This window comes from Schistocerca americana, chromosome X (genome assembly GCF_021461395.2).
Source record: "Schistocerca americana isolate TAMUIC-IGC-003095 chromosome X, iqSchAmer2.1, whole genome shotgun sequence".
Classification (NCBI taxonomy): Eukaryota; Metazoa; Arthropoda; class Insecta; order Orthoptera; family Acrididae; genus Schistocerca; species Schistocerca americana.
Window position 1 is genome coordinate 329,536,942 of NC_060130.1, and position 23,496 is coordinate 329,560,437.

General features: G+C 49.9%; 1 protein-coding gene across 1 annotated transcript in view; it reads right to left on the bottom strand.

Moving 5' to 3' along the window:
• Positions 1-23,496, bottom strand: part of LOC124556834 (apoptotic protease-activating factor 1) — a 285,519-nt gene that overhangs the window by 167,428 nt on the left and 94,595 nt on the right. Inside the window, exon 9 of the mRNA XM_047130851.1 lies at positions 2,207-2,446. Coding sequence (XP_046986807.1) covers positions 2,207-2,446 — 240 coding nt within the window. The remainder of the gene's footprint in view (positions 1-2,206; positions 2,447-23,496) is intronic.

Genomic DNA, 23,496 nt, shown 5'->3' on the forward strand with positions numbered 1-23,496 from the left:
ACTGATCTTATGCAAATTCTCATGTATGTCACAAAACTGGTGACATTATGACTAGGTCATTCATGCATATCACGAGTAACAAACTTCACTGAAGCATGTCTGATGTTAATTTGCTTCTAGTGATGAGTCTCTGTCAGAATTACACACTTGATTCTACTTCCTAAAAATCCTTCAGATAGTCTTTTCGGATATTCCTTAACTGTGTACCTTAATAGTTAACCAATGGCATACGATAGCTCAAAAGCATTTCAAATGCCATAAATACCAGCAATCTTGATGACTGCCCATAAGTGCAGCCTCTTAAATCTTGTGAATGAAGAGAGTTTCCCATATTTGTTGGTTCTAGAAAACATGTTGATTCTGATAATGAAGATAATAAGACTGAAGGAAATGCACCACCTTTCTCTCATTATGGGATAAAATTCACAATCAGTTGCCAACATAGCTTCTGTAACTTATGTGAATTTTATTTCCCATTACATAATTAATCATGCATCTAAATAACAGACAGAACAGGTCGCTGGCCACCAAAAAATAGTTTCAGCACTGACCAGTTCACAAGGTACACTACCTACAGATAGTAAATCACAAAAGCATTCAGCTCAGCTTGAAAAGATCCAAATACTGTTCTGAAATGTGATATTTCTCACATGTCAACAAGATGTAACATAGTCAAAGAAACACTGTTCATACTCATTAAGAACTGCTTCAGCTCTGAGTCAAAACTGCAAGGCAAGGAATTTATTTACATGCACGTTCCCCATAAAAATTGGAAACATTTCCTGTGACAGTGACAATTTAATGATCACAGAAAAAAATGAATGACAGCGAAGAGCTTTGTGGGCACAGGAAAATAAAAATCCACAAAAATACAGAGCTGTCAGACTCCCACCTAAGAACCTACAAATGAATTATTAACTTTCCGACCTCTGCCAACACATATGATAAATTTACAAGGAGGAGGGGGAAGGGGAGAGGGAGGGAGAGGGGGAGAGGGAGAGGGAGGGGGAGGGGGAGAGGGAGGGGGAGGAGAGGAAAGAAAAGTTACTGGTATCCAGAAATTGCATAAATGTAATGAAACTGAAATAAAGTCTTGTCAGAAATGCAGTTTCAAATAAATCCAGAAAATGCATTTTTGAATAAAATTCTTGAGCATTCAACAGCAGTCTCCAGCAATGTTATCAGCAGTAAAACCAATGACTGCCAGCGGGTTGTTCTAATGTAGGTGAGGCAGCAACATCGGGGACCTTTCAGAATAAGGCCGAAGTGTTGCATGCAAGGAAATGGGGCTTGGACAGAACCTAGCGACTCTGATCCACTGTGTGACTGAATGATGTTAGGTGGTTTGAGTGCCTGATCACATTTTTGAAACTGCTGCTGCCACCTTCCTATAAGCATCAAGAATCAATCTTTGTTATCGCTTGGTATCCAAACACTGCCTCCATGTCCTGCTTAATGAGTACCACTGAGTTTTGTTAATATTAAGACAGTTTTATATAATTTTAGATACCTCTTTTATAATGGTACCCCAATACGAAGGTTCACGCCCCAAGACTTTAGGTTTTTTCAAATTATATTTGTAAGCAAACAGGGGGAAACAATTATTTTATTCACATTTGATGTAGTTTAGCTTATGTTTAAAGCAAATAACATAATTTACTGCATATGCTCTAACTTATTTCTTGACAGTTTCACATTTTTGACTGGTTTACAATGAATATACAACGTCGTCTTCTCTTATATGGCTGTAATGTAATTCAGCGCCAGTATAAGTGTAGGAGAAATACGACCTGTTCAGAGACAGACAAATTAGAATGGGTTTCAGTCTGTTCTTATCAGAAATATCTTTTGTAACTTAACTAATAAGGAATTGTTCAACTCCCTGTTTGGGAATTGCACAATCAAGTATTTCATCTTTAGCACATTTTTACATCTTTGTAATATTACACTGATGTGGAGCACTGGAATCAATCCAGTATGTACATAAAGGCAAGAGTATATTAATTGATTGCTGTGGCAAACACATTCACTGTAGGATTAAAATAATGTCAGGTGCACCTTGCCAAGTTGAGGAAAAAAAAAAAAAAAAACCACAGAAGAACTCATGATCTCTACTTTTTCAAGTTAGCATAATTCATATTTATAGTTAATAATTTTCAAAAATTGCTGCATTTTAAGTTAAGACTGCCAACTTTTACTTACTTACCTCTTTATCTATGTTAATCCTATATTTTCTGTAGTCCAGAAGCAGGTCACCTGGTCCAGTGACTTTCAACTTTGCTTGGACAAAAGGTAAACTTATATAAAGGTTGGAGTATAAATCCCACATTTCAGCCTCATCAATATGGTAACCAATGTAGGTATATATATAATTATCATTTGGTAATTTTGAAAAATCACCATCACAGATTTTACTGTATGCTTCCAGCAATTTTCTATGTAGTTCCTATAAACAACAAAATGCACATAATTTACATTGAAAGCCTGAGTATGAACATGATTCCATCTAGTATTTTCAGATACAGTGACACTGTTCCTACAAAGTTCAATATTAAGTATGAGAAACACCACAAATCCTTAACAGTTTCATTTTTGCTACAAAATCCAGTGAGAAAAAATAGCATCTTGCTGAACATACTACGAATAAACTAATCAACTGCCTACACTACGAGCAATGCTGGAAGTCAGTTTCCATTCAGCAGGAGCTAAAATTGTTGTAACAGGCTGAGACTGCCAAATTTAGAATTTAATGGCATATAGTACTTCTTCTTCAGGAACTAATTATTTAAATTTTGCTGTCTGTTATTATGCACTACTTCATTTGTGTTCCCAATAATATGTCACCCATAAACTATTTGAAATTTGAGAGAGAGAAAGAGAAAGAGAAATTGTGCCTCTGGAGGTATGTTAGTCACTTGTCACTTCTTCAGAGTCCATTGCCTGCCAGGACATGTGCCACTGCTGAATTGTTTGTTTCAGTAACTACAGCTTGCTAAACCTTTCTCTGCAAACCCTATCATTGATTTGGTGTTATCTTTTTTGTCCTTAGGAACACAGCAGGCTGACCTAACCCCACGTCTTGATGTGTGTCATACAAAACAGTTTTTTTTTTATTCAGATATGACGGCCAATAAAGAAATAATTTGGATATTTTAGACAGCATGTTCACTGCTGCTTATTGAGATGTTACAGGCCCGAGTTAAAATGCAGTTTGGAAAAGTGCTGCTTCTTTCAGCCTTCTATTCTTTATCATGAGTATGAGGTTTCTAGTGCTGGTATCAAACCCCTTCGTCAGTATGTCTCTGCTGTTGTGGTTCTTCAGCGTCCTATGTCAGTCACGGAACTCAAGGTTTTTTTTAGGTAAGTTTGCCTATTATTATCCGTTATTTACAGGGTCAGCATAGGTTGTACAATCATTACATGACTTGGTGCATAAGATAACGTCTTTCCACTGGTCACATGCATGTGAAACAGCGTTTTCCAAAATGAAGTTGACGTTACAATCTGCACCTTGCCTCATAACCTACCAATTGGGTCAACAGTTAATGTTACCAACAAATGCGTCCCAGCATGGGGTGGGGGAGGTGTTAGCTCATATATATTCTGATGGCTCCATGTGGCCTATTGCATATGTGTCTAAGATGCTTAATCCATTTCAGACTAAATATTCACAAATTCATGCCTTAAAGAAGTTTCATGTTTTCCTGCATGATGTAAAATTCCATCTCATCATAGATCAAAAGCCTTTAGTTTTGCTGTTTAACCCCGCAGCATCATTGCCAGACAAAGCAGTAGTCGCCTCCCACATTAGGGCTGTTCATCTCCTGGTACAACTACAAGATACACTTCCACCCCACAGCTAAACGCGCAAATGCCGACATGCTCTCCCATCTTCTGGCCAGTCCTGTAGTGCTACTGATCTGATTTTACAGTAAGTGATACATTGCCTATAACATGGCTAGACTACGGTGCCTCCATCACAGGGATCCACCCCCCTCCATAACTACTATGTGTTTTGGCATCATTTCTCTATCACTGATGGTGTTCTACTACTTGATATGGACTATTCAACTCCTCACATAGTGGTTCCCTCGGCTCTCCGTTTGGATATCCTGCAATTGCTGCATGCTGATTTCTGGGGGTTGTCACACAATAAGGCATTAGCCCATTGTCATGTTTTTTGGCCTGGTTTGGACAGCGACATCACTTGTTTGGTTACAGCATGTTCTCAATGTGCATCACAGCAAGCCGCCCCGTGGGCAACGTTGTCTCCGTGCCTCCAACCTTCGCAAGCCTGGGACTGTCTCCACATCGATTTTGCTGGCTCTTTTCTTAATGTATACTGGCTAATAGTAATTGGTGCATTCTCTTGGTTCCCATATGTTGTTCATTGCCTGTCAACTTTGGCCTCTGACACCGTGGCAGCCCTGTAAGAAATTTTTTCCATCACAGGACTCCCGCAATGTTGGTCTCTGATAACAGCCATCAGTTTGTGTCACAGGAGTTTGCCTCCTCCTGCAACATCCTTGGGATTTGCCACATTTTTGCCCTGCCCTTCCCTCTACAGTCCAATGGTGAGGCTGAAAGGTTAGTTAGAAGATTAAAAATGCAAGTGGAAAAGTATGCCACTCGATCCCCATCCAACGTTGCCTTGGATCAATTTCTGTGTTCCTATCAGTTCATGCCATTATGCAACCAACAGCCCCACCGCACTGCTCCATGGGTGTGACCCTGGTCGTTCGTGCATCTCCTGTAGCCTGGCCAGAGATGCCAACACGTGCAGCTGGCGTCCTGTTTCCAGCCTGGGATGGCTGTCTGGTCGTCGTCCAAATTGGATTCCCGCCGTCATCTCCTGATGCCATCTCTGTCATGTTCATATGGGGAAGGGTCTCTGTCCATGTCATTACGACTAGTTATACCTGCTCATGGATGACCGGGCAGCCCCGGCCGAGATGTCAATGTTGCCACGGCAGTCCGTGCCACTCAATGAATCACCTGATGTGGCTGGGTCCTGGGTCCCTACCATGACATGAGGGGTCCCCCAGCACCGGTGGCCACTGGTGTAGCTTCTCCAGTACTGCTACCAGTACTGATGCAGCTACCATCCGCACCGGAGCCATCTCCTCCGCCTACACTGCCAACAGCGGGGGTACTACCACCACCAGATCCTGGACCTGATGTAGATATGGAACTCATGCTGATGTCACCCTACCGTATGGGTTGACACGAGAAGGCGGCCTGCGACACTGCTTGCGCCCCAAGTACTTCCGACCATGCGCTCCACTATCAGCATGTTATCCATGTCTTAGCCTCCGGGGGGAAGACACCATGGACATCTTGTGAAGAGGAAGGGAAGAGGAATGGAGTAATGTATGCACACTTGAAAGCTGTGTGCTTTAGCAGTGTGTTGTCATGAGACTGTACCACAAAAGAGTAATACTGTGAACTGATACAGCCCGCCATGTCGAGTGCCTATTTAAACCCTGCCACGTGGTGCTCACGCTCAGTTATCATGTTATTACTGTTTGCATACATTCACCTTATCTTATTGTGTTAAATGTATGTTATGATTATTGGTGTACATGCACTCTTCAGAAACCACATTAGTACGCACAGGTATGTGTTAATGGATTGTATACTACCTAATTTCCTTTTGAGGATAAAGTTGAATAGTTTGCTTTTAATGCAGAGGGACTTCAACAACTAAAGAAAGAATTAAATAGGGCAAGGGGCATAAGTACACAAACAAATCAATTATAAAAGCACTAAAATAACATGTAATCAACATATCAAAAGAATACAGTGCAAATTAGCAATGAAGTACTAAACTCAGGTTATGTTTTTTCCGTTAGAGCAGCTGAAGACAGTGATTGGATGGACAGGAAAAAGAAATTAACAGATGAGCAAAAATAGTTTGGAGTGCTTTTGGTAAAGTAAATATGATTTTCAAAATTAAGTTTCCAATATGTCCAAAACAGAAATTTTACTATCATATTGGAGTTTTGAGCTCAGTTCTCATGCTTGCAGAAAAATAATAATGAATTAAGGATGGGTCTGCCTTTTTGCAAGTACACAAATTATTGTTTTGTTTCATCACAACTGTGTCATCCTCAGTGGTTTTGTTTTTTATTGTTTTCCTGAAATACTTACATACAGGTTATTTTTAGGTTAAGAAATATGATACATCAGAGATATATATATATGTTTGTGTGTGTTATTTTGTGTTGCCTGATAATTTGTTCAGATTAATTAATTAACAAAATATTCCAGGCTATTATGCCATGGTTGAATGGATTTCACTTATAAACTTGATGTTCCTTCCCCATCTACAGAGGACATTTTCAAGGGGGATCATAGCTTTGTTGAATGTCCCCAATTCACACCCTGGATCACTACTGACTACAGCAAAACTCCGCTTTGACAAGCTTCTGTGCAGTGGTGTGAAGTCACATGTTTTGAATACACAAGCACAATTGGCTGTTTCTGACTGCTGTCATTCATTGTTGCTATCATTCCACTGGAATAAGTTGGAATTTATAGGATTCCATGTAGTTGTGGGAAGGTGTACACATCATTTTCAGCGCCGGAATCTAAATGTCATTCAATTTCGTGCCCTCCTTCTTCCTATTGAAATTCCTGGGCTGTTCTGCAATCTCTATGACCTCTCTGTGTAGCCTTTCATGGTATCCGCTTGTAGCTGCCAGTACTTGAGTCTTATCAAAATGAATGTGATGGTCTCCTGGCTGTAAGGCACGTTCTGCAACAGCTTATCTGTCAATCTCCCCTCTTCTGCAATTGCCCTTGAGCTCTTCAAGTTGTTTTTTGACAGTTCTTTTTGTAGTACCAACGTACACCTCCCCACAACTACATGGAATCCTACAAATTCTAGCTTTTTCCAGTGGTTGGCGAGCATCCTTCGACGACTTTAGGTGATCTTGTATCTTCCGTGTAGGTGTGTAGATTACCACAATGTTCTGCTTTTTGAGGATTTTTCTTATGCAGTCAGGAGAAATTGAATGACATTTGAATTCCGGTGCTGAACAAGATGTGTACCAGTCTTTCACCATGGAATGATAGCAACAGTAGATGACGGCAGTCAACAATGGCCGATTGTGCTCGCATATTCAAAACTTGTGACGTCATGCCACTCCACGGAAGCAGAATTTTGCGTAATTAGTAGCAAGCCAGGGTGTGAATCAGACATTCAACAAAGCTACGAGCCCCCTTGAAAATGTCCTCCACAGATGGGGACGAAACGTCAGGTTTTAAAGTGAAATCCATTTGGCCATGGCATAATAGCCCACAACATTTTATTAACTGTGACATTTCCGGCTGTGAAAGTTCACATATTACAAAAAAGTGTTGAAAGTATTTTGTTACTTAGTACTGTTTGGTCACTGATAACTTTTTCGCCCTGTGTGATAGCTTTCTGAATGTGGTAATTTTCTGCTGTTGTTAAAGATGGGTACAGATGGTTACTGATGTTTTAGGATTTGGGGGTCTGTTTCTATGCCACAGGGGTGGTGGTTGTTTTCAATGAGATGGTCTGTAAAAATGCAATGTGTGCTGCCAATTTTCAGTGTTCTTAAATATTCTAAGTATCTTACCCTGAAATTTCTACATGTCTGATTGATTGAGAGAGTATGGGACCAAATGGTGAGGTCATCAGTCCCATGATACCAAAGTGGGTTACATATGAAAGAGGGTCCACTAAAAGTGAACGGATTCAGTCAGAGGAGTCAAATTATAAAAGAATGAACATTAAACACACACAGTAAAAGCATAAAAGGTGAGACCAAATCTAAAAACTTGACAAAAAGGGGGGGGGGGGGGGGCAGTCATGGGGTCACAGACCGTGAAGACTGCAAAAGGAGTCCCAAGCACAACCAACCAGCCCCTGCTCCAAGACTAACGGAGAACCTTATATCTGGAAATAAAAACTGTAGTAACACTGTTCATGTTTAAGTCGCACTTCACTTAGCGTAGACCGGGACTGTGTCCTAGGCATGCTTAACTGACTGGGCACGGCCCGTGCTGTCGGAGTAGTTGTTGTTGTTGTTGCTGTCATGCCGGCAGAGGTCGCGTCCGAATTCTCGCGTGCCCTCTGGTGGACGGGACTCTACTTGCGGCAACTACCGTCCGTGACGCGCCATGCCAATGTGCGCCTCCCGCGATCTTTCTGGTGGCTACTAAACTCCTCCTCCTTCAGGGGGTGAAGCCACTGTGATCCACTGCGTCGGAAGGTGGAGCGTCGGGCAGGAGCGATGACCTCCACATCCATTGGATGGCCGGAGTCGAGGGGATCTGCCAACCCTCGAGCCGGAACCTTCGAATACGGCTGGAAGTGACCCACACGAAGAGGCCCCCGTCGTCCCACAACCGGAGCCCGGGACAGAACGGGCGACAAGCTGTCGAACTCCGGATCCTGTTCCACCCCGGGAGGGGCAAGACCCAGTGGCGGGGACGAAGGGGAAGGGACGACCACAGGTGAACCAACCTCCTGAGAAACCGGGCCTGCTAGGGGGGCCGGCTCTCGCTGTGGCATCTCGAACGATGGTGATGCCGGTGCTGGAGCTACTGGAGGCTGCCAAGGCTGAGAACCATCGCAGTGCGGCAGAGGCACAGCAGGGAGAGGAGGTAACGTCCCCTGTGAAACCAACACAGGTGCCGGCAATGGGGAAGAGGGTGTCCGAGAGGTCGGAGGGTGTGCGCCCGAACATGGACGGAGCTGATTTTGGTGACGACGTACCACCCGGTCCCCCGACTGCAAGGTACAGAGCCGGCGGCCATTTCGGCGCAGGACCACAGCTGGTATCCAACGTGGATTGCGACCAAACCCACGGGCCCAGACTGACATACCCAGTGGAAAGCCAGGTACTCCGTTTTGTGAAGACTGGCGAGGACCAGGCCGGAGGAGGTGCAGCAGAGTCCTAGGTTGACGCCCATGGAGGAGCTCTGCGGGGCTGCGTTCTCCCATTGGTGTGGTCCGGTATGATGTCAACAAAAACATCAATGCTTCCTCCGCAGGAAATTCGTGCACATACTTTTTCATCTGCGTCTTAAATGTGCGCAACATGCGCTCGGCTTCCCCATTCGATTGTGGATGGAAGGGGGGAGAGCAAACGTGCCGAATACCGAAGCGCTTACAAAAATCCTGGAAGGTCTGCGAAATAAACTGCGGTCCATTGTCCGAGACCAGGGTGATTGGCAGACCTTCCACAGAAAAGATTTTTGCTAGTGCCTGGATTGCAACTTCTGAAGTGGTTGAGGAGCAGCGAACCACATATGGGAATCGGGAATAAGCATCAATGACAATGAGCCAAAAGCCATTGAGAAATGGGCCCGCAAAATCGATGTGAACACATTCCCATGCTTGGCTTGCCGGCGGCCATGAAGAGAACGCTGCCCTGGGAGATGCTTGTTGGCTTGCACACTGGGAACAGGCGGCCACCATGTGCTCAATTTCTCTGTCAATACCCGGCCAGTACACATGTCTGCGAGCCAAGGTTTTAGTATGGGAAACACCCCAGTGCCCCGCATGTAATAACGTGAGGACCTCCCTTCGTAAACTTGCAGGAACAACCACGCGAGGAGCTGTATCATCGGTAGCCAGAAGGAGAATGCCTTCCAAGACCGAGAGGCGGTCCCGTAGAAGAAAATAATTACGAAGAGGGTCCGAGGCCCGGCCCGGAGGGCGGGATGACCACCCCTGGTGAATGAGGCGAACTACTTGCTGGAGAACCGGGTCAGCTGTCGTTTCCCTGGCGACTCGAGAACTAGTGATCGGGAAGCCATCAACCGCTTGGCGGGACGCCTCATCCAAATGAAAACACATAATCTCCTCTCGATCGAACGTAGGATCCGGGCCCACCGGAAGATGGAAAAGAGCGTCGGCGTTGGCATGCTGTCCTGTAGGGTGAAAATGAATGTCATAATGGTACTTAGGGACGAACAAGGCCCAGCGCTGTAGTCTGTCGGCCGCCCTATCCGGAAACTGAGAGGCAGGGCCAAATAACGATATTAACGGCTTATGGTCAGTGACTAACTGAAACTTCGTGCCATACAAGATAGGGTGAAACTTGGTAACAGTGTAGACAATCGCCAAAGCCTCTTTTTCCACCTGGGAGCAATGGGCCTGTGCGGGACTAAGCGTTTTAGATGCAAACGCCAGTGGTTGCTCGGAACCATCTGCATTGCGATGGGCCAGGACCTCCCCCACCCCATACTGCGAAGCGTCTGTAGCCAGGACCAACGGCTTATGGGGATCAAAAGAAGCCAAACAAGGGGCTGACGTGAGGAGGCCCTTCAACGAGGTGAACGCTCGCTCGCATGCAGGTGAGCAATCAAAAGGAACACCCTTGTGCAGAAGGCAGTACAGGGGGTGGGCTATAGTGGAAGCCCTGGGAATGAACCGGTGGTAATAGGCTATCTTGCCTAAAAAAGCTTGTAACTCTTTCAGCGAAGTGGGCCGAGGAAGGTTGACGATACCTTGGACCAAACTGTCTAGTGGCTGGATACCGTGCCGAGAGATGGTGTAGCCCATATACTCAATGGATGGTTGAAAGAAGGTTGACTTATGCAGGTTGCAATGCAAGCCCACAGACCTCAATTTGAGAAAGAGGGTGCGAAGGTTGTGCAAGTGTTCCTTCGTGCTGCGGCCTGTGACAATTATGTCATCCAGGTAATTAATACAATGAGGAATTGTCGACGTTATATGCTCAAGATAACGCTGGAATATCGCCGGGGCACTGGATATTCCAAAGGCCAACCGCTGGTATTGGTAAAGGCCAAACGTGGTGGTTGACGACCGCCAACCGTTTGGAGTCCTCATCAAGTGGTATCTGATGATAAGCCTCCGACAGATCGATTTTTGAAAAATATTGGCCTCCCGCCACACCGGAGAACAATTCATCAGCACGAGGCAAAGGATAGGTGCCCACCACCAATTGTGAATTAATGGTGGCCTTGAAATCGCCACAAAGACGTAATTTTCCCGAGGGCTTCCTTACAATAACGAGGGGCGAAGCCCACTCACTGGAAGAAATGGGAAGAACGACCCCTAGGGCTGTCAGCCGGTCTAGCTCTTCCTTTACCTGAGGGCGGAGAGCCAAGGGGATCTGCCTCGCGCGTAGAAAACGCGGGCGAGCCGAAGCCTTCAACGTTAAGTGAGCTTCAAAATCTGAAACACGCCCCAGGCCCTCCTCAAAAATATCTGGAAAATCGGAGATCAAAGATTCCTACGATTGGTAGGGAACGTCTTCGGAGACCAACTGTATGGTGTCAGCGATAGAAAAACCGAAAGCTTGAAAGGCATCCAGGACAAAAAGGTTAGCTGAGCTCACATCACGGACAACAACAAAAGTAATAGGCCGAGTGACTGATTTGTAAGTCACGTCGGAAGTGAATTGACCCAGTAGGGGAATGAACTGTTTACCATAACCACGTAGACGCCGGTAAACTGGCACCAACGGGGGCGATCCAAGGTTGGAATAAGTTTGTGGATTCAACAAGGAAACTGCCGCGCCCGTATCGACTTTCAGTTGTAACCGGCGTGACCGAACCGACACCTCGATAAAGAGTTTGCGTGCCGATGCGTCGGGAGCCTGGCCCGATGAAACTTCCTGAATGTCAACGTCCATGTCCTCAGTACCTGCTTCCTTCAATTCTTTTGAGGCTGAGCGGCAAACTTTAGCAATGTGACCTTTTCTATTACATTTGAGAACAAACGGCCCAACGCCGGGGGCACTCTGACCGATCATGATGTATATAGCACGACGCACAGGACGGCAACAGGGGCCGGCGGCCGGAATTCTGCTTACGCGCCGTGCGGGAGCGGCCGGATTGTACCGCTCGCATGTCGTCCACCCCTGACACAGTGGACGCGGCCACGCTGCCCTGAACCTCCGCGACGTCGCACCACGCTTCCAGCTGTTGACCTGCTGCGTGAGAGACTTCATACGATTGAGCAATAGACAGGACTTCCTCGAGGGAAGGGTTTTCTAACTGCAGGGCCCGTTGCCGGACCTCCCTATCAGGGGCCGAACGAACAATGACGTCGCGTACAATAACGTGGGCGTACGACTCTCGCGACTGCTCCGTGACAAAATGACACTTGCGAGTAAGACCGTGCAGGGTAGCGGCCCACGCCCGGTAAGACTGATGGGGCTGTTTCTTGCATTGATAGAACTCGACCCTAGCTGCCACAACATGTGTGCGGCGGCGATAATATGAAGACAGCAATGAACACAATGCGTCAAAAGACAAGGATGAGGGTTCCTGCAATGGCGCTAGCTGCCGCAAAACTTGATACAGCGAGGGATACATCCAAGACAAGAAGAGAGCACGACATACCTCCGCATCTGCAACATGAAACGCCTGGAAATGCTGCCAAAGGCATATGCGTCCCAATCCTCCGCCATCTCGTCATACGGGGGAAAGGGAGGAGGGAATGGCGCCGGAGCAGACGGCGTGGAGAGCAACGGCGGAAGCACTTGTTTCATGGTGGCCATGAGTTCCGTCTGCTGTGCAACCAAAACTTGCACCAAATCCTCCATGCCGTGGAGAAGCTGCGAAACCGGAACAATGACGCAACACGAGAAAGAACGACCCTACTCGTCGCCAATTGTGTAGTAACACTGTTCACGTTTACGTCGCACTTCACTTAGCGTAGACCGGGACTGTGTAATAGGCATGCCCGATGTTAACTGACTGGGCACGGCCCGTGCTGTCGGAGTAGTTGTTGTTGTTGTTGTTGTTGTTGCTGTCATACCGGCAGAGGTCGCGTCCGAATTCTCGCATGCCCTCTGGTGGACGGGACTCTACTTGCGGCAACTACCGTCCGTGACGCGCCGTGCCAATGTGCGCCTCCCGCGATCTTTCTGGTGGCTACTACAAAAACCACTTTCACGGAGGAAACCGAGGACCAGGTCAACCATCTGTGGATCATCTGCTAATATTAAATTTAAGGAAGCAGGAAAACTATACTTAGCATGAATGGTTGAGATCTTGTCAGTCTGGCACCACAACCACATTATGGGGGTGGGTCGTCAGATGTGTAAAGGGGGAATCCTTGCTTCCGTGAGGAAACTATCAACAGGACTAGTGCGAAAGGCACCAATAGCCAGAGGCACCCCACAATGATGGACATGGTCACGGAGTTTCAAACTGGAAGGAGCTGGTGAGCCATAAAACAGATTACCATAATCGAGTCTGGACAAGAACAGAGCACGGTAAAGATGGAGAAGAGTGGAAAGGTCTGCACCCCCAGATGTGTGGGCTGGGAGGTGGAGAGCATTAGGCTTCCACATGCACGTAGCCTTTAGGTGATGAATGTGGGGCAGCCATATCAGCTTGTTATGAAAAATAAGGCCCACGAAACGGGACTGTGCTACAACATCGAGGAGCTGGTTGCCTAAATAAAGTTCTGGATCAGTGTGTACTGTGAGTCGATGACAAAAATGCATAACCTACATTTTGGAGGGGGAAAACTGTAAGCCATGGGTGGTGGCCCACACAGAGGCCAGTCAGATGGCGCCTTGGAACTGGCACTCAGCAGATGCCACCGAGTGGGAGCTGCACCAGATGCAAAAATCGTCAATGTACAATGCCGGGGTAAACAGAGGTCCAACAGAGGTCACAAGCCCATTTATGGCAATGAGGAAGAGTGTGACACTTAGCACAGAACCCTGTGGGATACCATTTTCCTGAATCTGAGGGGTGCTGAGTGAAGTGCCAACTCGAACCCGGAAGATCCGGTAAGATAAAAACTCGCGGATAAAAATCAGAAGGCAACCATGGAAGCCCCAGTCATGGAGGGTAACCAAAATGTGATGGCGTCAAGCCATGTCCTACCCCTAACATAGGGCAAAGAAAACTGCGACAAGGTGCCAGTGGTGAGTAAAAGCCTGTCAGATGGTTGATTCCAATCAGAGTGGATGGTCAGTTGGAAATCGCCCTGCCCGGAAGCCACACTGATATGGTGACAAAAGGCCCTGGGACTCGAGTACCCCACAAAATCTGGAGTTGACCATCCTTTTGAGCAGTTTACAAAGCACATTCATAAGGCTAATGGAGCGGTTGCTGTCTAGAGAATTGGGTTTTTCCCAGGCTTAAGGACCGGGATAACTATACTGTCTCACCATAGTGACAGAAAAGCACCCGTGAGCCAGATGTGATTGAAAACCCTGAGGAGCTGCTGCCTCTGGGGAATGTCCAAGTGTTGAATCACCTGATTGTGAATGGAATCTGGTCCTGTGCTGTGTCTCATGAAGAGCTAAGAGCCTGCTTAATTCCCATTCAGGAAAAGGTACATTATAGGCCTTAACATGGTGCAGGATGAAATGGAGGGGGTTATGTTCAACTCTGTGTTACTGCTGGAGAAAGGTAGGAGGGTAAGAAGCAGATGACGATGTCACCACAAAGTGTGTTGCAAGGTGTTCCGTCAGGACCAATGAATCACTGCACACAGCTCCTTGGAGGTTCAGACCCTGGACAACTGACTGTTGCTGGCGGCCCAGAACGCTACGGAACTTTGACCACACCCGTGATAAAGAGTCATATGTCTCCAGGAAGGAAACATAGTGCTCCCAGCATTCCCTTTTACTCTGCTTAATAAGGTAACTAGCCTTAGCTCGGAGACACTTAGAAGTGAGGTTGGTCTGGGAGGGGTGTCACTTAAATCACTGCAGTGCCCGTCAGCAGTCCTGGACAGTGACTGCTATGTCCTTGGTCCACCACGGTACCGGCCGATGACTAAGGGGCCCCTGTAGGTAGGGGGACAGCAGTGCCAGCAGCATGACAAAGAGCAGCAGAGGTGCCTTGCACGACTGCATCAATGGAATTCGAGAGGGAGGTGTCAAAGAGGCCAGCTGACATGTATAAAGGCCAATTAGCCCTGTGGAATACCCAATGTAGGGGCCTGTCTGCCTGGCGGCAGCAGGGGAATGACAGTGTCACTGGAAAGTGGTCACTGTCACAAAGGTCATCAAGGGATGACCAATGTAGGGAAGCCATGAGGGCAGGGGTGGAGATCGTGAGATCGATAGCTGAGAAGATGGATGCTATGAGCGGCACTGAAGTGGGTAAGGGAGACATTGTTGAGGGGGAGACAAATCGAAGTCCATGATAAGTTGGTTGATTATGATACCCTGACCTGTTGAAGTGACACTCCCCACAATGGATGGTGGGCATTGAAATCCCCAAGGAGGAGAAACGGGGGAGGGACTTGCTGGATTAAGGTAGATAGTGCAACATAAGCAAGTGACCGACCTGGAGAGAGGTAGACATTGCAAAGGGTGATTGCCAGAGACGTTTGCACTCTAATCGCTATCACTTTCAAGGTGGTATATAGGGGGATCCAGTCACTAAGGACATCGGAGTGAACCAAAGTGCAAACCCCACCAGATGTTATCCCAGGGCCAGCACAGTTCTGGCAGAACATCTGATAACCACAGAAAGTTGGAGAGTGGTCATCACGGAAATGCGTTTCTTGGAGAACAAGACGTAACTCAGAATAAGAGGAGACAAGATGTTGAATTTCCGGTAGGTGACGATAGTATCCGTTGCAGTTCCAGTGGATGATCGTGTGACGTGAGTCAAAGGTAGGCATCAAGGAGCTAAGGAGGAGGTCATGTCACCTTGTCAGTAGTTGTAACCAACAAGGATGGGGTGATATCCATAAATAATATGCCAGACTCAGGTTGCGAGAGGGGAGTTGGCACTTCCAGGGGCACTGGGGGCACCTTGTCATGGGATTTATGTTTCTTCTTCATCTCTTTCTGAGGTGGAGGAGGGCAGGACACGGAGAGTACAGGTGTCTGCAAGATTAGGGACCAAAAGAGAGTAGGCGAACTTGGGGTGCACAGATGGTGCGCCTCGTGGCTGAGTGGTGGTGAGAGTCTTCTGGTCTGAGAGATGCCAGGGAGAGGGTTCCTGGGAGGGAGCCTGATAACCGGCAGATGCCAAAGAAGAGGGGCACTTCTTCGGCCAGGGAGGGGGAGTGACTCCCTGATGGGAGGTCGTGGGAACTGCAGGTGAGGTGGTTGTTGGTTGTTGGTGGTTGTTGGTATGTTTAAGGGGGACTAAACAGCGAAGGTCATCAGTCCCCCATTCCAAACTCAGGCGAGCCGAAAATCTACGGAGCAGATAAAAACCAAAGGGGAAGGAGACGTCCCCCCAGGCGCGAAAAGAACACAAATGCAGCAACAAACACTACAGACAAGAACAGGACAGAGGAACACCAGACAGAAAGAAACAGAAGAAAGGAGGATGGCCGGAGACTGGTTGACTGACCATGAGGAAAAAAAGGGAAAGAGTCAACCATCTGACGGCACACCAGAACAGCAACAGACACAAGGACAAAAGACACAGAAAGGGAAAGGCGCACGACCTCCCTAAATCGAACCATAAAAACGACTACTACGGATAAAATGTAAAACATTGTCAGCCATGGAGGCATCGTCGGATAAAACCAAAGCCAAAGTGCCCGGGAGATTAAAAGATTGCCGGAGTGTGCGCAGTCGAGGACACTCCAGCAAAATGTGGCCGACCGTCAGCCGGGACCCACACCGACACAAGGGGGGATCCTCCTGACGCAACAGATGGCCGTGCGTCAGGTATGTATGGCCGATGCGCAGCCGACACAGGACTACCGAGTCCCTGCGAGAAGCCCGCAGGGAGGAACGCCACACATCGGTCGTCCCCTTGACAGCCCGCAGTTTATTCGGGGCTGTCACGCCACGCCACTCAGCAGCCCACATCCCAATCAGCTTACGGCGCAACACCATCTGCTGGTCGCGAGCCGTAAGGCCGACCTCCAAAGCCGGGGCGTCGATCGCCCCTTTGGCCAGCCTGTCTACACGTTCGTTCCCTGGGATGCCAACATGACCGGGCGTCCAAACCAAGACCACCGAACGACCAGAACGGGCAATGGCGGAAACAGTCTCCTGAATGGAGGACACCAGAGGAGAGGAGGGATAGCAGCGATCGATGGCCTGAAGGCTGCTCAGGGAGTCACTGCAGATCACGACGGACCTACCTGAGCAGAAACGCATATGCTCAAGAGCGCGCAATATGGCCACCAGCTCTGCAGTAAAAATACTGCAGCCAGCCGGCAAGGAACGCTGCTCAACATGAGCAGCATGAGCAAAAGAGTAGGCAGTGCGACCATCAACCAGGGAACCATCAGTGTAGACAGTCTCACAGTCCGAAAATGAGGCGAGGAGAGCAAGAAAACGGCGACGGAGGGCCACAGGCGGAACCGAGTCCTTGGGTCCCTGTGCCAAGTCCAGACGGACGGCCGGCCGGGACAAACACCAGGGAGGCGTGGGTGCACGGACCCGGAAGGGAGGCGGAAGAGGGAATAAACCCAATTCCGACAGCAGGGACTGAACGCGGACAGCGACGGAAAGCCCAGACCTAGGTCGCCGTTCGGGCAGATGGAGGACCATGGCAGGGAAAAGCAGGCGACAATTGGGATGGCCTGGCGAGCAATGCACGTGGACAGCATAGTCGGCGAGCAGTCGATGGCGGCGAATCCGCAGCGGGGGAACCCCGGCCTCCACCAGTAGACTATCCACGGGGCTCGTACGAAAAGCGCCAGTTGCAAGCCGGACCCCACAGTGGTGTATGGGGTCTAACAACTTCAACACTGAGGGTGATGCAGACCCATAGGCCAGGCTCCCATAATCAAGCCGAGACTGCACAAGGGCTCTGTACAATCGCAGCAGCGTGCAGCGATCCGCACCCCAAGACGTGTGGCTAAGGCAGCGGAGGGCGTTGAGGTGCCGCCAGCATTTTTGCTTCAGCTGAGTAATATGAGGAACCCATGTGAGCCGGGCAACAAACACGAGTCCCAAGAAGCGGCAAGTGTCCACCACTTCAAGCAGTTGGCCGTCGAGGGAAAGTTCAGGTTGAGGGTGGACCGTCCGACGCCTGCAGAAGTGCATAACCCGAGTCTTGGCAGCAGAGAACTGAAAACCATGAGTCAGAGCCCATGATGCTGCCTTGCGAACGGCTACTTGCAGCCTGCGTTCGGCGACTCCCGTAGTAGTGGAGCTAAATGAGATGCAGAAGTCGTCGGCATACAAAGAAGGAGACACCGACGACCCCACTGCTGCAGCCAAACCATTAATGGCCACTAAAAATAAGGAGACGCTCAACACCGAGCCCTGCGGGACCCCATTTTCCTGTATATAAGAGGAACTAGAGGTGGCACCGACTTGCACCCGGAAAGAGCGGCGCAATAAAAAGCTTTGAACAAAAGCCGGGAGCCGACCACGAAGACCCCACCCATGCAACGTGGCGAGGATGTGATGCCTCCATGTGGTGTCATACGCCTTCCGCAGATCGAAAAATACAGCAACAAGATGCTGACGTCGGGAAAAAGCCGTACGGACAGCAGATTCCAGCTGCACCAAATTGTCCACTGCAGACCGGCCCCGACGGAAGCCACCCTGGGATGGAGCGAGGAGACCGCGCGACTCAAGGACCCAACACAAACGCCGCCCCACCATACGTTCGAGCAATTTGCACAAAACGTTGGTGAGGGTAATGGGACGATAGCTGTCCACCGCCAGTGGGTCCGCACCGGGCTTCAAGATGGGGACAATAAGACCCTCTCGCCATTGCGACGGGAACACGCCCTCGCTCCAAATGCGGTTAAAGATGGTGAGGATGTGTCTCTGGCAGTCCCTGGAGAGATGCTTCAGCATCTGCGCGTGGATGCAGTCCGGTCCTGGTGCTGTATCAGGGCAATCGGCGAGGGCAGCGAGGAGTTCCCTCTCGCTGAAAGGAGCATTGTATGTTTCATAATGACGCGTGTGGAATGAGAACGGCGTCCGCTCGGCTCGCTCCTTTAGAGAGCGAAAGGCGGGGGGATAGGATGCAGTCGCAGAGCTCTGAGCAAAGTGCGCGGCTAGCCGTTCAGCAATGGCGGCAGCGTCTGTGCAGACAGCGCCGTCCAAGGAGAGCCCAGGGACACCCACAGGGGTCTGGGAGCCATAAATCCGCCGGATCCGGGACCACACGTGCGAGGATGAGACACGGGAGCCCAGGGAGGAGACGTACCTCTCCCAGCACTCCTGCTTACGCCGTGCAATAAGACGACGGGCGAAGGCACGGAGCCTCTTAAAGGCGATGAGGGTCTCCAGAGACGGGTGCCGCCTATGACGCTGGAGAGCCCGCCTACGGTCGCGAATAGCCTCAGCAATCTCCGGCGACCACCAGGGGACAGCCTTCCGCCGAGGGAGGCCAGAGGAACGGGGGATGGCAGCCTCGGCCGCTGAAATGATGGACGTGGTGAAAACACGGACCAGCTCGTCAATGTCACCCTGTGGGGGAGACGCAATGGTTACAGCGGAAGTAAAAGCTGGCCAGTCAGCCCTGCGGAGAGCCCAGCGGGGCAAGCGCCCAGAAGAATGACACTGTGGCAGTGACAAATAGATGGGAAAATGGTCACTACCACACAAGTCAGGATGCACCCTCCAGTGGAGGGATGGGACAAGTCCAGGGCTGCAAATAGAGAGATCGATGGCCGAGAACGAGCCATGGGCCACACTGAAATGCGTGGGAGCACCGGTGTTTAAGAGGCTAAGGTCGAGCTGAGCCAACACATGCTCCACGGCCCGACCACGATCATCGCAGACAGTCCCACCCCATAGAGGGTTGTGGGCATTGAAATCGCCCAGCAGCAAAAAAGGGGGCGGCAGTTGTGCTATCAGAGCAGCCAGGACATGCTGCGCGACAGTACCATCAGGTGGAAGGTAAATACTGCAGACGGTGATAGCCTGTGGCGTCCACACCCGAACAGCGACAGCCTCTAAAGCTGTTTGTAGAGGTACAAACTCGCTGTGAAGAGAGTTCAGGACATATATGCAGACGCCACCAGACACCCTTGCATAAGCTGCCTGGTTCTTAAAATAACCCCGATAGCCACGGAGGGCGGGGGTTCGCATTGCTGGAAACCAAGTTTCCTGCAGAGCAATGCAAAGGAAAGGATGACGGCTGATAAGGTGGCGGAGCTCAGCTAGATGGTGGAAGAAACCGCTTCAGTTCCACTGGAGGATGTTATTAGCCATGGATGGGAAAGGCGTGAAGGGACTGGGGAGGCAGATTACGCCTCCGGGGCCCCTGCTGCTACTGAGTCACCGCCTGGACAACAGCCATCTACTGCATCCGAGGGACCGGCGAGATCCATGTCCTCATCCTCAGACGCAGAGCTTGTAGGAAGCGGTGGAATGGGTGCCACCGCAATGTCGGTAGCCTTGGGGAGTTTCTTCTTCTTCTGCTTTTCGCGCTGTGCCTTTGATGGCGCAGGCTGGGAGGGCGCAACTGGGTCGGTCGCAGGGACAGACGACGACCGTGTGTCCCTACGACCAGGGACCGGCGGTTGTTTAAGCCACTTGCAGCTGTCGGCCTTTGTACCGGACGGAACTTGGGAAGGGAGGTCCCCAAGGGACCCCTTCCTTACGAGAGTAGCCGAAGAAGTCTTACGCTTCTCCGGCTGGGAAGGGGGGACTGATGTCCCTGATGGTTGGGGGGGTGTTGCTCCTGAAGGAGATGGAGCAGGAGCAACAGGAGGTTTAGTGCCCCCCACCATCAAGGGGGCAGGTGTGGGACTTCGACTCTGAGAGCTGACTGGAGCGGATGTAAGTGTAGAAGGAGTGACAGTTGCGGCATAAGAAGCTGTCATGCGCACTGGATGAAGCCGATCATATTTCCGCTTCGCCTCAGTGTACGTCAGGCGGTCGAGAGTCTTAATTTCCATGATCTTCCGCTCCTTCTGCAGAATCGGACAGTCTGGCGAGCAAGGCGGATGGTGCGCACCACAGTTCACACAGATTGGAGGCGGCGCACAGGGATGATCAGGATGGGAAGGTCGACCGCAATCGCGACAGACGAGGTCGGACGCACAGCGTGAAGACATGTGGCCGAACTTCCAACACTTGAAGCACCGCATCGGGGGAGGGATATACGGCTTGACATCACAACGGTACACCATCACCTTGACCTTCTCAGGTAACGTGTCACCCTCGAAGGCCAAGATGAAGGCACCAGTGGCAACTTGACGATCCCTCGGACCCAGGTGGACGCGCCGGACGAAATGGACACCTCGGCGCTCCAAGTTGGCGCGCAGCTCGTCGTCGGACTGTAAAAGGAGATCCCTGTGAAAGATAATGCCCTGGACCATGTTCAGACTCTTATGGGGCGTGATAGTGACAGAGACATCCCCCAGCTTAGTACAAGCGAGCAAGGCCTGCGACTGGGCGGAGGATGCCGTTTTGATCAACACCGATCTGGACCGCATCTTGGACAAGCCCTCCACCTCCCCAAACTTGTCCTCTAAATGCTCTACAAAGAACTGAGGCTTCACGGACATAAAAGATTCCCCGTCAGCTCTGGTACAGACGAGATACCGGGGCGAGTATCTTTCGCTCTCAGTCATAGCCCTTCGTTCCTCCCATGGTGTGGCCAGGGAGGGGAACGATTTGGGGTCATACACATTAGCCTTGTAGTGAGCCTTGGAACGCTTAGAGACTGCTGACGGCTGGCCACCAGCGAGAGATGATGTACCACGCTTCATTGCGGGTCATCCGCCCTGATGCCACCTACTCCGACCAAGGGCCCTCCCCACGGGCGCCACCCAGCCACAGCAAAGGCCACCTGGCAGGATGGCCATTGCCGGGAGTCCCGATGCCCCAGGGCGATGGGCATCTACTCCTTGGCATACATGGGAAGTTAACGGCGCAGGCATCAGTAGAGCGATCCCTGTGTTGTCAGGGGGCTACAACCAAGAGGGTACATGGCGGCCCCACCACAACGGACTGGCTACCGTGCTGGATCTTAGGTGCAAAAACGGCCAAGGTCGTCGTCGCAGTTAAAAGAAACACCGCAGAGTGCAGCGTGGTAATCGCCCAAGAGATCGAAAACGAGCGGGACACCATTGCAACGACGAGAAAGACGGCTAAAGGTCTAATTGCACGAAGGATACAGTGCACCATGTAAGGCGCCCTTCCCCAATTGGCTCGCTCTTCGGAATAATTTAGATAGATGGAGGTCAAACCCGAGAGGGGACCATCACATAAGGCCGAAACGTTTGAGACTCCTTTTAGTCGCCTCTTACGACAGGCAGGAATACCGCGGGCCTATTCTTACCCCCGAACCCGCCGGGGGGGGGGGGGGGGGGGTGAGGTGGAGGGGAGAGTGGGGTGGGTCTGGGGTAAGGACGAGGGAGGAGGAGGAAGAGGAAAGGAAGTAACAGAGGTAAAAGTTGAAGATAGTGACATTGGATGGAGTCTCTCATACTTTTGGTGAGCCTCAGTGTAAGACAGGCGAACCAGGGACTTGTATTCTGGTATCTTCTTTTCTCTCTTGTAAGCTGGGAAATCAGGTGAGCGAGGGAAGTACTGGTCAGCACAGTTGACGTTCACAGGTGGTGGAACACAAGGGCTTCCCTTGTGGACTGGGTGGCCACAATCACCACACAAAGGGTCTGCCGTACAACGGGAAGACATATGCCCAAAACGCAAGCACCGAACAGGTGGAGGGATGTACGGCTTCACATCACATCTGTAGCACATACTCTTGACCTTCTCTGGGAGGGCATCCCCCTCAAAAGCCAGAATGAAGCCACCAGTATCAGTGCGGTTGTCTTTGCATCTTTGCGACCCTTCTGCACACATCAAATAAAACTAACACCATGCCACTCCAGATTAGCCTGGAGTTCCTCATCAGTTTGCAGGATGAGTTCCCTATGAAAAACGATGCCGTGGACCATATTCAGAGATTGGCGAGGAGTGATAGACACTGGAACATTGCCAAGACAATCACAGTCACAAAGAGCTGTAGATTGGGTGGCAGAAGAAGCTTCGATCAACAGGGAGCCCGGCCACATCTTACTAATAGACTCCACTTCACCAAACTTGTCCTTGATATTTTCCACGAAAAACAATGGCTTTGTGGCAGTGAAAGTGACTCCATTCGTCCTAGTACTGACGAGGTGATGGAGAAAGGGTTTCAACCCAAGACGGTGAGCATGGCTCTCCTCCCATGGGGTAGCCAGGGAAGAGAAGGCTACCAGGTCATACAAGGCAGTGTTTAAGGATCCTTCACCATTTGAAGAGGCGGCCATGTGAGAACGGCCAGATTTTTGCAGCTTGATACACTTCATGTGCCAAGCATCCACCCACTCCGACCAGGGGCTCTCCCCATGGGCGCCACCCAGCCACAACAAGGACCATCTGGCACAGCGGCTGTTGCCGGGAGTTCCGATGCTCCAAGAAGACAAGGAATCACTCCTTGGCAAACACGGGGAGGGAACAGCTCAGGTGTAAGTAGTGTGATCCCTGTGTTGTCAGGGGGCTTAGCCATATGGATACATAACAGCCCCACCACACGGACTGGCTACACGTGCGGGTGACCTAGCAGGGTGGAAGGGGGCTACAGTGGGGAGGGGGAGGGGGAGGGAGGGGGTAGAAGAATCCACACTGTAGATGCTAG